This window comes from Perna viridis, chromosome 10 (genome assembly GCF_037379345.1).
Source record: "Perna viridis isolate PV_CMFRI_1.1 ecotype Kerala chromosome 10, ASM3737934v1, whole genome shotgun sequence".
NCBI classification, from domain to species: Eukaryota; Metazoa; Mollusca; class Bivalvia; order Mytilida; family Mytilidae; genus Perna; species Perna viridis.
In genome coordinates this window covers 38,992,424-39,004,831 of record NC_142454.1, presented here as the reverse complement: position 1 = coordinate 39,004,831, position 12,408 = coordinate 38,992,424, and the positions used below count along the sequence as shown (strand labels likewise).

The window sequence follows — 12,408 nt, the reverse complement described above, 5'->3', positions numbered from 1 at the left end:
AAACTAATTTAGCCTTTGCCCATGTCTGTGGACACATTTTCCAATCTAGACTGTCCAAACTCTTATTGGATTTCCGTCATTTTCAGCAAACATGTCTCACTTAATTCCATGTGATCATGGTGACGACCCATGTGTTTATTAAGATAAATCACTCTCTTTGGTCCAAATTACATTTGTATGAGTTGACCAGGGTTTAAACTTGGGTCATAATGAACTACGTATTACAATAGGTCTTTCTTGCCAGTGATAATATCGTCACTTGATGTGATGCTATCAATTTTACTAGATATGCACTGCCAAGGGAGAGGAAATAAATATTTTGGTTGCCATGGTAGCACAAATATCATTAGAATGCCATTGATATGTAATTAATTTATATTTTACTATTCATTATTAAGGACTTGTTGCATGCAGGTCTGGGATTTGTTCTGTTGAATCAGTGTTAGAAGTGTACAAAAATTTCACCAATTTTGCAGTACATGTTATTGAAACAACCAGAAGTGCCATCTCACCACGATTTGTTCAAGATTAAAGAAATGAATGAACTATTCCTGTTCACGTGACATTTGACAAGCTATTTGATAATTATTTTTGGCTGGTACATTCATAGTTGTTAGACAAAATATTGGTAAAACATTGAAAGGAATTATGTTACGTAATTGTGGAAAAAAATGTAGAATTTTTGTACAGTAGCAATGGTGATTTACAGTGCAACATCAAGACTGCTATTAATTATAGGTCCCTTTGAAGTTGGTGCATATTGTAAATTCTCGCTATTTTTCTGTATATTATAAAATAAATATGTTTTTAGGTATTTTATTAGGTTGTTTACTATCACCTTCAAAGCTAGGTGGAGTATCTTAAAGTCTTCCTGACTCCAGAATTGTAGAAATGTTCCTGGTAACGAGGTTTATGTCCATAATTAATATGCCATTTTATTTCACAAAGTCTCATTAATAACATTCTCAATAGTAAAGTGAAATTCAGTAGATACGGCTTTTGGTCTTGATTTTTTTTTTTTAGATGAATCAAGAGGTAGATTTGATAGAAATCGTTATGATTAACTTTTATGGAAGGGTTGATGTGTGGTTAATTCAGTTTGAATATCTCAGTTTACTGTGTTTGAAAATAGATTTTTGCCATACATTGCCTGGCAGAAAAAAATTGAAATAATTTTCAGCTTACCTCCAAATTAACTTTATCATTCTCTCTGCTCATTGATGTGTTACCCATACTATGGGTTATATATATCAATGGATTGCTCAGATGTAAAATTTAATCTTTTTTTTTTGCTTGCTCATGATCAAATTTTTTGTCATTTAACTTATTGTTACTTGGAACAATTTTATAGTATTTTCTATGGCAAGTCAATTTGACACTAATATCTGATGTTTCACTCCCCTGCAGTTTTTCTTGTCATCACTAATATCAAAATCTGCTTTACACAGCAGGTCGAAAACAGGTGATGTTAAGCTTGATTGAAATTAATTGTCCATAATTGATTGTCATTTCAATTCACCATAGCACTGACATTGTAGCTAAATTGGTTTCAAGTTAAAATCCTTGGCTTTTTGATGCATGTTGAAAAGTAAAAAATGTAACTTCAAATTGGTATGTATTTGAACATCAGTCTTTGTCTGTTCACAATAAGCTGGTGATGAAAATTAACTTGTACTTGAAATGACCAATTCTTTGATGTTTCAGTCCCCTGCCCTTCTCCATTACATTACTAGCAGGTGGTATTCCACTTCACAAGGATTAATCGCCCACTAATTGCTAGTATTGTGGTCAGTGTTGGCATATTTTTCTTGCCTGACAGAAGCAATTTTCTCCATTTCTTGTTAAATGATCTGCCAGAGGAATAGTAGACAATAAAATTATGTTTTCTGTTTGAGAAGCCTTTTAATGATTGCAATAGATTGTAAACCATAGTTCCTGCAAATTATATCTGCTTGTCTTTGATTTCATGGATGGGCAATAAATTTGCATGTAAAATAGAAAATAAATATTCCTTGTCATCTTAGTAGTTTGTTAGGGATTTTCCTCTGCACTCTTCATTAAAGCTGGATTTAAGTATCATGCAGCATACAAAAAAATGCCTCTCCATTTTAGTTAATTTGATAGATTTATGTTTATAATTAAACTTTCAAACCATAAAGGCTAGCTACTAGATATGGTGTACAATTTAAGGAGGTAGACCTAGGGTAAGGAACATAACTCTTGAAATCAGTGATATGTTTGTATCATATTCAATTTCACTAAAGCTTGTCAAGCTTTCATTTAAAACAAAATGAAATCAGTCCAAGTTACTTTGATGTTTACATGAGATTAAGTAAAAAAACATATAAAGATAAATGATGGTTCTAACAGTCTTTGCCGTCTACATTTCAGACAACAAGCCCCTACCCTTAATCTGAAAAGAATTTTTCATAGTATACACAGGCTTAGGAGCACAATTTCTGCAAGCCCGCCACTGTTTTTACCAGCAATGGCTGGTGGGCAGGTCCCAATTTTGAAGACTGATCATAACCTCTTAACTCTTATTCTCTTCAGTCTTATAAAGTTTGTTGACTTAGAATTGAAAAAAAAAAAATTTTTTCAAGACCTTCAATATCTTGGCACATAACCCATTTTTATTTCACTTTCGTAATCAGAAGACAAAAAAGACACTTATTAGATTTCATATTTAAATGTCAAGGATCAAGCTTTGAAATTAAATACAAGTTCACCAAAGAATCAGGCAAATGATGAAAGTATTAACATCTGAAAACTTTCAGAAAGTCACATTTATGTACACTAAATGCTGCAATCCCTCTAATAAATAAGAAAGTTTATTAATGGCGTGATTTCCCCTTGATAGAAAATCTACTAATTATTGCAAGCCTCTTTCACAGCGGTTAGTAGTGGTACTCTCTGCATGACTCTTAGTTGATTCTATTAAAATTATCTAAGTTATTGAATATTGCTGTATTAGGATTATTTGTGATCTACTGTCATTCTGTTGCTTAGAATGAGCCTTCAATTATCGGCAAGTGTGAGTTTGATTTGAGTTCAAAGAAGATAATAACTTTCCTTTTATCTTTTAATTTACTACAAGTTTTCACAGTGAAGTTGTATTTGAGGGAAAACCCAGTTTTTTGAAGGCTCTTTTGTATTTTCTTAATTATCACCTGTTTTCCTGATATTTTTATGGAATAGAACATCTATCATGAAATAATATGGTTTAACACTTCCTATTGGTATTATTTAGCTATTTTGAAATGTTATTTTTCCAGTCTAAATTTCTACTCAATCATCAAAACAGTCTTGAGACCAGACATAATCATTCTTTTATAATCCTTGCATTGGGGAAACAATCTGTCACATTCCTTGGTTTCATGTAGTTCTTGTAGACCCAGAAACATCAGACATTTGTAATCCCTGGTGATATCATTATGTTGTTTACCTTCATTTTAAGTTGATGGTTCTAGGAAAAATGTCAGTGTGTTGTAGGAAGGAACCTTTGAAAAGTTTTTTAACAAGATATTTGTGAAAATACTTTTTGGACTTATGGTTTTTTTTTCTTTTTACACAATGTTTGATGACAGTGGTTCAATAAAAGAGGCCAAAAGGGGCCACTTCAATTCTGGTCAAATTCTTTTTCAGTTTCAAATGTCTACAGTCAAAATTCTTAACTTTTTTCAAGATTGAAAGTTGTGTTAATACTTGCCCCTACTGTTCAGAGTACAATATGTGGTCATATCAGACTTGTACCTTGTCAAGCATTCTATTTTTGACCACTAATGTAGACATCTACATTGGTTATCTGTTTAAAGCCAATACAAAAAGACTGAGTCATTTTGTCGACTACCACTCCCTCTTCAGTGTAATTGTTGCTTGAAACTGAGTCAGTGAGATGAGCAAGGGTCAGACTTGTGTCATGAAAAATTGATTTACCAGTGTGTTATACAAAATTTAGACAATTTCTGAGTATTCTGTAAGACAATATTAGATCAGTGAAAAATCGTTTTGTATTTTCAGTCAATTCGTTCTTCAGTATTCTTGCTTAATGTCTGTTTATATTCTGTCTGTGTCTGTTCAAGCCTGAAATTTCTGTCAAGCAGTGTCATTCTTAGTCAGTCAGATGAAGTGTATATGGTTTTAAATGTAATTTGTGGTTTTAGGTCATACCACTATTTTATAGAATTCAATTTGTCCTCAAATCCTTCCTCAATTCAAATTTTAATTCATCAGATTGGTTGAAATTGAAAATTTGATGGAAACATCAATTTTAGTTTTTCTTTTTTTTTCTTTTTTTTTGTATTTTTGTTTTTAATTATTTTTCAAGAAATTGATTAAGGACTGCTGATATTCTGAATAATGTCTTGAGCCCTTCACAAATCAGTGGTCAATCTTTCAAGCAGATTTCACCTTTTTATGCTCTCAAATACTGATCAATTTTAATTGACACATGAAAGTTTTTCTATGTATGTGGTTGATTTTTTTGGGGTGTTTTTAGAAAAGCAGAGGATGCTTACCCTACCAGTACATCTTGTCCATTCTCTCAGGTTTTAGTGGAGTCCGAGTTGCTCATTTGCTTTTGTTACTTTTTATGTATTATTTTAGTTACTTTATGTTCTTTGTTGTGTATGTCTGTTTTCCATGTCTGGTCTTTGTCCCTGGATTACATTCTTTTGATTACTGCTAGAACCTTGGTTCCCTTGTTTACTCTTTCATAGAGCTTTGGATGGAAAATCTAGTTATTTAGTTTTTGACTACCAAATGCAAAAGTATAATTGATAGACTTTTAGTTCATATTTTTTTGCTGTAGAATATAAAAAAAACCCAACTTTTTTTGGCAAACATGGCGGTCACAATTAGACTGTACTTATATGGGTGTTAAATGAATATATTTCTTAACAGTGTGACCAAATTATGAAAAATTATATACCTTTTAATTTGGCTTTTATGACAGTTTTTCCCACTAATGTCAGTCTAGAATTCATAACCTTGGGAATCACCATAAAATCTTTATTATGTGTCACAATTCTATCTGGTATGGTGGCCAATAATTAACAAAGAACCACCAGGCATGAAATAATTTGTAACATATAAAATTATGGTAAGAAATAAAACAATAGAAAAACTGCTATTAGTGTCTCATTTTCTCAAGAAGTTGATTCATTTTACATCTGTCTGTCTGTCTGTCTGTCTGACTGTCTGCTTTTATTTTGAATGATAATTAACTTAAAAAGAAATGCTTGGACAAGTTTAGAATTTCTGGTGGTTGTGATTTTTCTACTTAAATCAAATCTTTCATAAGCTGTTATCAAGCGCTTAAAGACAGCTGAAAATATGATGAACCAGAACCATTCAAATTAACACTTGAATGAAGTGAAAATGAGTTTATCTTGAAAAAAATTACATGTTTTCAGAAAACCTTTGACTAAACAAAATTATTTCACTTAAGTACCAGTCTCTGTAAGAGTCTGGCAGTGGGTGAAACATGATATGAAGAAAACCTACTATTTTCAAAGTAATTATTTTGACTATATGCAGCACCAGAATCAAGGAAAAAAGTTAAGATTAGCCATATCATATTTTAATTGCACAGAACTGCACTGAAAATGAACTAACTCTATCATTAAGCCCTTTTTTCTAACACTCAAGTGAAAACTTTCTGAGCAAATCGAGTGATGCAGAGATCAAATAATGCATCCTTGAGTGAAATTATTATGTCAGATCAGTGGGTTTTTTCCATATATGTGTTTGATTTTTGCCATTTTGCCTGATTCTTACAAATACTTACACTTAAGTTGCAAACTGTTTCCTTTCATATAGCAACAGTTAGACAGTCTGGATTCAGGGCTGACCAAGTTTTCTATGGCCACATTCTATGAATATTTAAATAAAATTTGCATAATAATAATATCAAATATGAAATTTTCATTAGATTGTGTATGGATTATGATATTTAATGCAACAGAATGTGGCCATAGCCCCATTGACCACTTCGTTAATGTGACAGTCAAATTAAGAAATTTACATTTTTATGACATTTATTAGTCGCCCCAATTTCCGTTAAGAATATCCTTTTGATCCTTTTTGAATGACCAGGGACACAGATGGCTTTAATGGTCATTTAGAATGGTGTTTTTATCCTTTTATTAACTGTTTTGACAAGAAAATGATATATTTTATGGAAAAGTTTCACAGATGTTTACATTGTAGCTTTGACTGTAGTTATTAGTGGATTTGAAAATATGCTTAGTAAGAGCCTTTTCAATTTTAAAGCAAATCTACTTAAATTTCTGGCCTTTGATTAAAGAATTGTTTGTTAAAACTGGTCTCTAAACAAATTATGTCTATTTTTGGTACCATAATATTCAACACATAAATTATATTTAACATATGGCTGCAAAAACATATGTCTTTAATGACTGGAGCTTTCAGAAAACAGAAATTAAGCATGATGGTTATAATGATAGAATTTTTGGGTCTGAACTATTTATATTTACCCTTTCAGTGAATAGCCACAAGTCAACAACACCTTCTTGTAAATTTGATTTTTCTTCCATCCAGTGTAATGTAATGAATGAATGGACAATGCTATATTGTCAATTCAATTTCATTTTGTGGTGGTGTTTTTACAGGGTGAAAATGAGTTGAAAAACACCATCTTGTGTGAATTTGATCTATCTTTAATTCATCTCTGACAATTTACGACCAATAATGAGCTGTTAGTCCACCAGATATAGCCATGGTCAGCCCTGGTCATTCAAAGGCTTTATGACCCAAATGACCATAAAAGGCATTTTATCACTGCCTTGTCGGGTCAAATAATGACAAGAGGTCTTTTATGGATATTGTCATTCAAATTGATACTGTTTTGCTGCTTGCCAGAAAAGAACTATTTGTTCATAATTGGCTTCAAGAATCTTTGAGTTGGAATTATTCCAATTCGACAGAGAACAACTCTTGAAGATGCTGATATTTATGTACAAATTTGATAATTTCTCTTAATTTGGCATGATCTCTTTATACAAGTCAATTTGGCTAATAGAATTATTCAGTCAGGACTGAGATTTATTGAAATTTCTTTAAATATTACTGGGATACCAAATTAGTGCATGATAAATTATGTATTTTTCCTGAGTTTAAAGTTAGACATGTTATTAAGCTAATGAGTTGAGTTGTTTCAACTGCAATCATGCGAAAGTTGTAATTTCCAAAAATGGCAAATCATTAATTCTAATTGTCGTCTGCAAATATTGCCATCTGAGTCAAGAAAGTGATTATTCCAAAGGTCAATGAGAGGTTCACTCAAAGCTTCTCATTAATCCAGATAATCAGCATTGTTGGTTAGCGTTAAATCAAATATGATGCTATTTTGACGAAAAGCAATTCCATATAACATCAAATTAGCTTGCTCTTATATGGGAAGGGTTCATCGTGTTAGAGTAATAGCCTTTTAGAAAATCATATTATGAAGTTAACATGAAACACCATGTCTTTATACACTGACCATTAGCAGATAATGTAGTTTCTGAGAAGTGTAGGAATTTCTATGGTTGCCGTGGTAATTTGTTGTTCAGGCTTTCTGATGAGACGTGCTGCTAATGTTGAAATTGGAAAATTGTGATAATTTTTATAAACATAGAGAAGTGGTCAGTTTGTTTTGAATCAAATATACCATCATTCCTTTTATTTTGATTAAAACAGTCAGGTCAAAAGTCAAAAGGTTAAATCAAGAAATTGACAAACATGGTAGACCACAATGTAGACTTGCTACAAATCTTTCTGTAATGTATATTTTATTTGATTAAATATCATTACTATCAAACATTTATTCACTATCCAACTGCTGTACAGAAATATTCATTCACTATCCAACTGCTGTACAGAAATATTCATTCACTATCCAACTGCTGTACAGAGACTTGTAGCAAGTCTAACCACAATGTTTTCCTATATCATTAAAACTCCTCCATGATCAGGAAACCACTAAACCACACAGCCAACCTAGTAAAGTAACCAGTGTCATTAGTGGCATGTTAACAAAGTGCCGCTAGTTAGACTTTAATTGAATAGTCATATAACACTGTGATGTAAACAAGTAGTACAATTGTACATTGTACACAATGAAAAATGAGTAATTAATTCAAGAAATATTGATAGATTAGATCAAAAGCCATAAACAGGTAATTTATACCTTTTCCTGGCCGTTTAAAACCTGCCGAGGGCCAAAAATGTACTCCAGTCTTATTTTAAATAACCTCATCCTAGCCGTGTGGTTTTTATAGCTATCTGACAGATAAGGATCTTAATGGCCATGCTTGTCCACTGACAGGTGGGCCAATATTTTAAAATGTTGCTGTTGTGAGAAGGGTCAAACCAGAGCTAACAGAGGTCAATGGTGTTTTGTTTTTTGTTGTCATGTTTGTATATCATGGTTTGTTGTGAAATCTAGTGTGACTATCTGTTGGGCATCTAGTTGTCATGTTAAGGATGCCAATTCTCTTATGTGGGCCTTGAAAAACTGAAAGTTAACACAGTAATTGGTATGATGCTTTTCATAGATAGGATTATCTTCTTCATTATATTCTTTATAACTTTCAGCCAAGTTAAATTCTATGCAGGTTCTTTTACTGCATGTAATTGTGAACGTTGAAGATTTTTTTCAATTTAATAAATTTTTATGGTCAGGTTCCTTGTCAACATATTTGAACTCTTGGGTAGTACATGTGTACTGCCTGCTTCTTTTTTGTAGTCTGAAGGTCATTTAGATGACAGGAAAACTTTCAGGTGATGTTAGGTGTCTGTTGTTTTTCTGCTTTTTAATTAAGCCTTGAACAATTATGTATCGAAATTCTCAAAAATAGTAGAGATAATATTATGACACAGGACTGTTCTCATTTAACTTCAGTTGTGGAAAAAATAAGAAAGTGGCTATTGTTTGGATGTGGTTTCAAATTTTATAGTTAATTTTGTAGGCATTCACTCCATAGAGGAATGGAGGGTATGGTAAATAAATATAACTCTGATGGTACTCAGTGATCAGGAGAAAATCAACACCTTAATGTTATACATTTTCAAATATTTCACAATGGCCTGTTTAAAGGATTAATTCTATAATTGATGGTGTGTATTATCAAAGTAGAGTGTCCTAATAAAAGCTTGAAATTTTCATTGTTAAACAACTGTTAGTGCTAGGAGCATCTTGTTTCTTTGTAAAGGTCCATCGAACAATGAACTTTTCCATTGTGCTAAATTGGCTTGAGTTGAAAAAATTTAGAGTGCATGGACTGTTTTTTTTTATAAAGCCTATAATTCGTTAGTTGTACACATTAGGTGCTTGAACCTGGCACCATTGTGACATGTGTCATGATCATGGTAAGAATGAAATGTAACCAAAAACTCTACGCTGGATGCTTCAGTTAACCAACTTGCATTGAAAGTGGTGGTTCATAATGAAATCATCAACGCTCAATTATGAAAAACAGACCTTTAGTGATAATGGGGTCATAAAAAGCATTGGGTTTCTGCTTGATTAGTTGGATTTGAATAAATGGATGCTTTTCAATGACATGTTAGGATAAGCAGTTTGAAACAGTTTAAATAAAGACATAAAAAGGTCTTTCAAATCAGCTTTAGATACATAGGATGAATCAGTTTATCTATGGAGTGGAAGAGTTCTTTTTCAAAGTCCTTTTTTCTTGAATGAATAGATAGTTTGATCCTTTAGAAGGATGGTGCAATTGAATTTCGGTTTGCAGACGACATCTGTATGAATTGATGGTGGTTTAAAGGCAAGAGGTGTTCCTCAATGAGTTCCGCTATTTTGGATGAAACTATTCCTATATTCATTCCCAAAACAACAAATTAAGTGCAAATCCATTAAAACATGTCAGCTATAAATATTGCAAAATGTAATACAAAATGGAGTATGTTTTCGGTTTGATTTATGTTTTTTGTCCTAAACCACAGCCATATTGTTCTCTTACCTCTCCTTTGTTGAAGGTAGGAGCACTCTTCAAAGCAATCCCATGTCGTGGTTAAGACTTGAAACTATGGTTAACAATGTAGATTGAAATAAATATTGCCTCCCACATCCTACTGAATATAGTCATTCAATGCAGATTCTAAATCAAAATAGGTCTCACACCTAACCAAAATTATTTTCTTTATTTCTGTTCATTGAAAGCTGCTGTAATCCAAGATTTTCAGAAAAAGAAAATGAACCAAATATTTCATTTTTTTTCTAGATCACTGTTCAAGACAATGGCATCCCCAACCTGTCATCAACTGCTAGAGTCCTGGTCAAAGTTTTGGATGAGAATGATAATGCCCCTGAGTTCAAGATCAAGACACAAAGAGTCAGAATTCTAAGACCGAAAATCGGAAGCAAGAAAAACTCAGTGTTCCGAGTATATGCTGTTGATAAAGATGAAGGCAATAATTCTGAGCTGTCATACAAGATTCAGGGGAAACGCAGCAGTCCATTTTACATTGAGAAGACGAGTGGACAAATCTATGTTGATGAAATTGAACCAGGATCTTACGACTTCAGGGTTAGGATAATTGTTTCGCTTTCAAATTTTGATTTTGTAATGAAATTTTATCTGAATTTCACAGAGTATTTAATGAAACTTTGGATGTTTTAGAAAAAGGAGGGGGTGCCAGAACATTATTTTTTCATTTTTTATCAATATTACACATGAAAATGATAATTTTTCGAATAAAAAGGAGGGCACACCCCTCCCATAGATTGGCCACTTGGCACTGCAAAAAAAGTACAATCTTTTGCAAAAAATCTTATGTAGTCAATAGAATGCTTGTTTCCTTATTTGTTCAGAAAATTAGTGAAGAATAAAAAAAAATCAAATACATTTCTGTAAATTTTGAAGTGCACCACCTTTAAAAATGCATTTTTTTATTGTTTTATATGGGTGATTTGATTTTTATAGGTCAAAGCATATGATCAGGGACAGAATAAGCTGAAAGATTCCTGTAAAGTTATTGTTGAGGTTATGGAAAGGCCACCCATTTCACCAAATGCTCCCACATTTAACTTGCCAACATTCAGTTTTGATATCGAAGAGAATGCTGAAATTGGCAGTTTTGTTGGCTTCACGGAAGCCATTGATGGTGATGGGGACAAACTTTGGTATCACATAATTGGTAAGTCAGAGGAAGAAACTTTTTCATATGTCATCGGGAGAAACCTTTTCAAAAGTGATGGGTATATCAATGGTTGGGAAAAAATCTATATGGCACATCCAAATTAAGTGTACTACAAAAAGGGGACCTGTCAATCATGAATTTTACGAGTGCTGTGAATGTATTAATTTTGGCGATTTTCGCTATTTTCGCGGTGGACTGAAATGCATGAAAAATAGTACCCATGAAATTGATTTTTAACATTACATATCATTTATTTTTTTTCAAACCGTGAATATGGTCACTTGATATTATCTGTGAAAATGTATCGCTACCACAAAAATTATTACATTGACATTATTTGGTTTGATTTTTCTATTATTAGAAGGAGTCAAACTTCTCTTCAATGAAGTGTAGAAAGTTACCAAATCTGATTCTAATTTGATAGATTTAAGCTACCTTTCATAGACCTAGTTGATTTTGATCATTTGCAGATTTCATTGGATCACCAGAGGAAAAATTTCGTCACAAAAATCTCCCACTACCAAAAGATTGGTTTCAAATTTGGTACGATACTTCGTATAAATGGGATATACATTCTAAGTGATTTTGGGTGCTGCTTCCTGTACAAGTGGGGTTATGCATAGCAAAGCAACACATGCAAATTAATGTTTTAGTAGTATGTTTAAATGAGAATAATAGTGAACTATGATAATACCATTTTTTTATACACAGATGGCGATGAAAATAACCAGTTTAGCATTGGGATAGAGTTCGGTGAAATCTTAGTCTCTAAACTACTTGACTGGGAGAAAAAGAGTCATTATAACCTCACAGTCAGTGTCACAGATGGCAGTCACATTACTCTTGCAAAGGTAGGTAACTCTTGGAAGAGACAGTAACATTGTCACCCTCCCCTTTTTCTGATGGAAAGAATCATAGGTGTAATTAGGATGGAACTTAGAAAACTCTCTCTAATCATAGTGATAAAGCATTTATCAAATTCAATAGGAAAAGTTTGGAATTGGACTAAATATTTTCAAGAGGTTCAAAATTTCTGTATAATATGATTGATTGATTGATTGATTGATTGATTGTTGTTTTTGAATGGTTTTAACAATCAATGGCTGCAGGACAGTTCTTGCCTTGATGTTACATTTTTCTGGCTGATAGTCAGTGATCAGGATTAGAAGGGGTGTACTTTTTATCACATTCCTGCTGAAAAGTCTCATTAAAATCAGAATTTTTTCAAAGAATGTTAATGAATGG

At 32.5% G+C, this 12,408-nt stretch overlaps 1 protein-coding gene across 11 annotated transcripts in view; it reads left to right on the top strand.

Annotated features, from left to right (window-relative positions):
* Positions 1-12,408, top strand: part of LOC148605700 (protocadherin Fat 1-like) — a 134,654-nt gene that overhangs the window by 74,028 nt on the left and 48,218 nt on the right. For all 11 annotated transcript variants that reach the window (XM_088550703.1, XM_088550704.1, XM_088550702.1 and 8 more), the window contains 3 exons: positions 10,245-10,550; positions 10,947-11,160; positions 11,875-12,014. In XM_088550703.1, the coding sequence (XP_088406829.1) occupies positions 10,245-10,550; positions 10,947-11,160; positions 11,875-12,014 (660 nt within the window). The remainder of the gene's footprint in view (positions 1-10,244; positions 10,551-10,946; positions 11,161-11,874; positions 12,015-12,408) is intronic.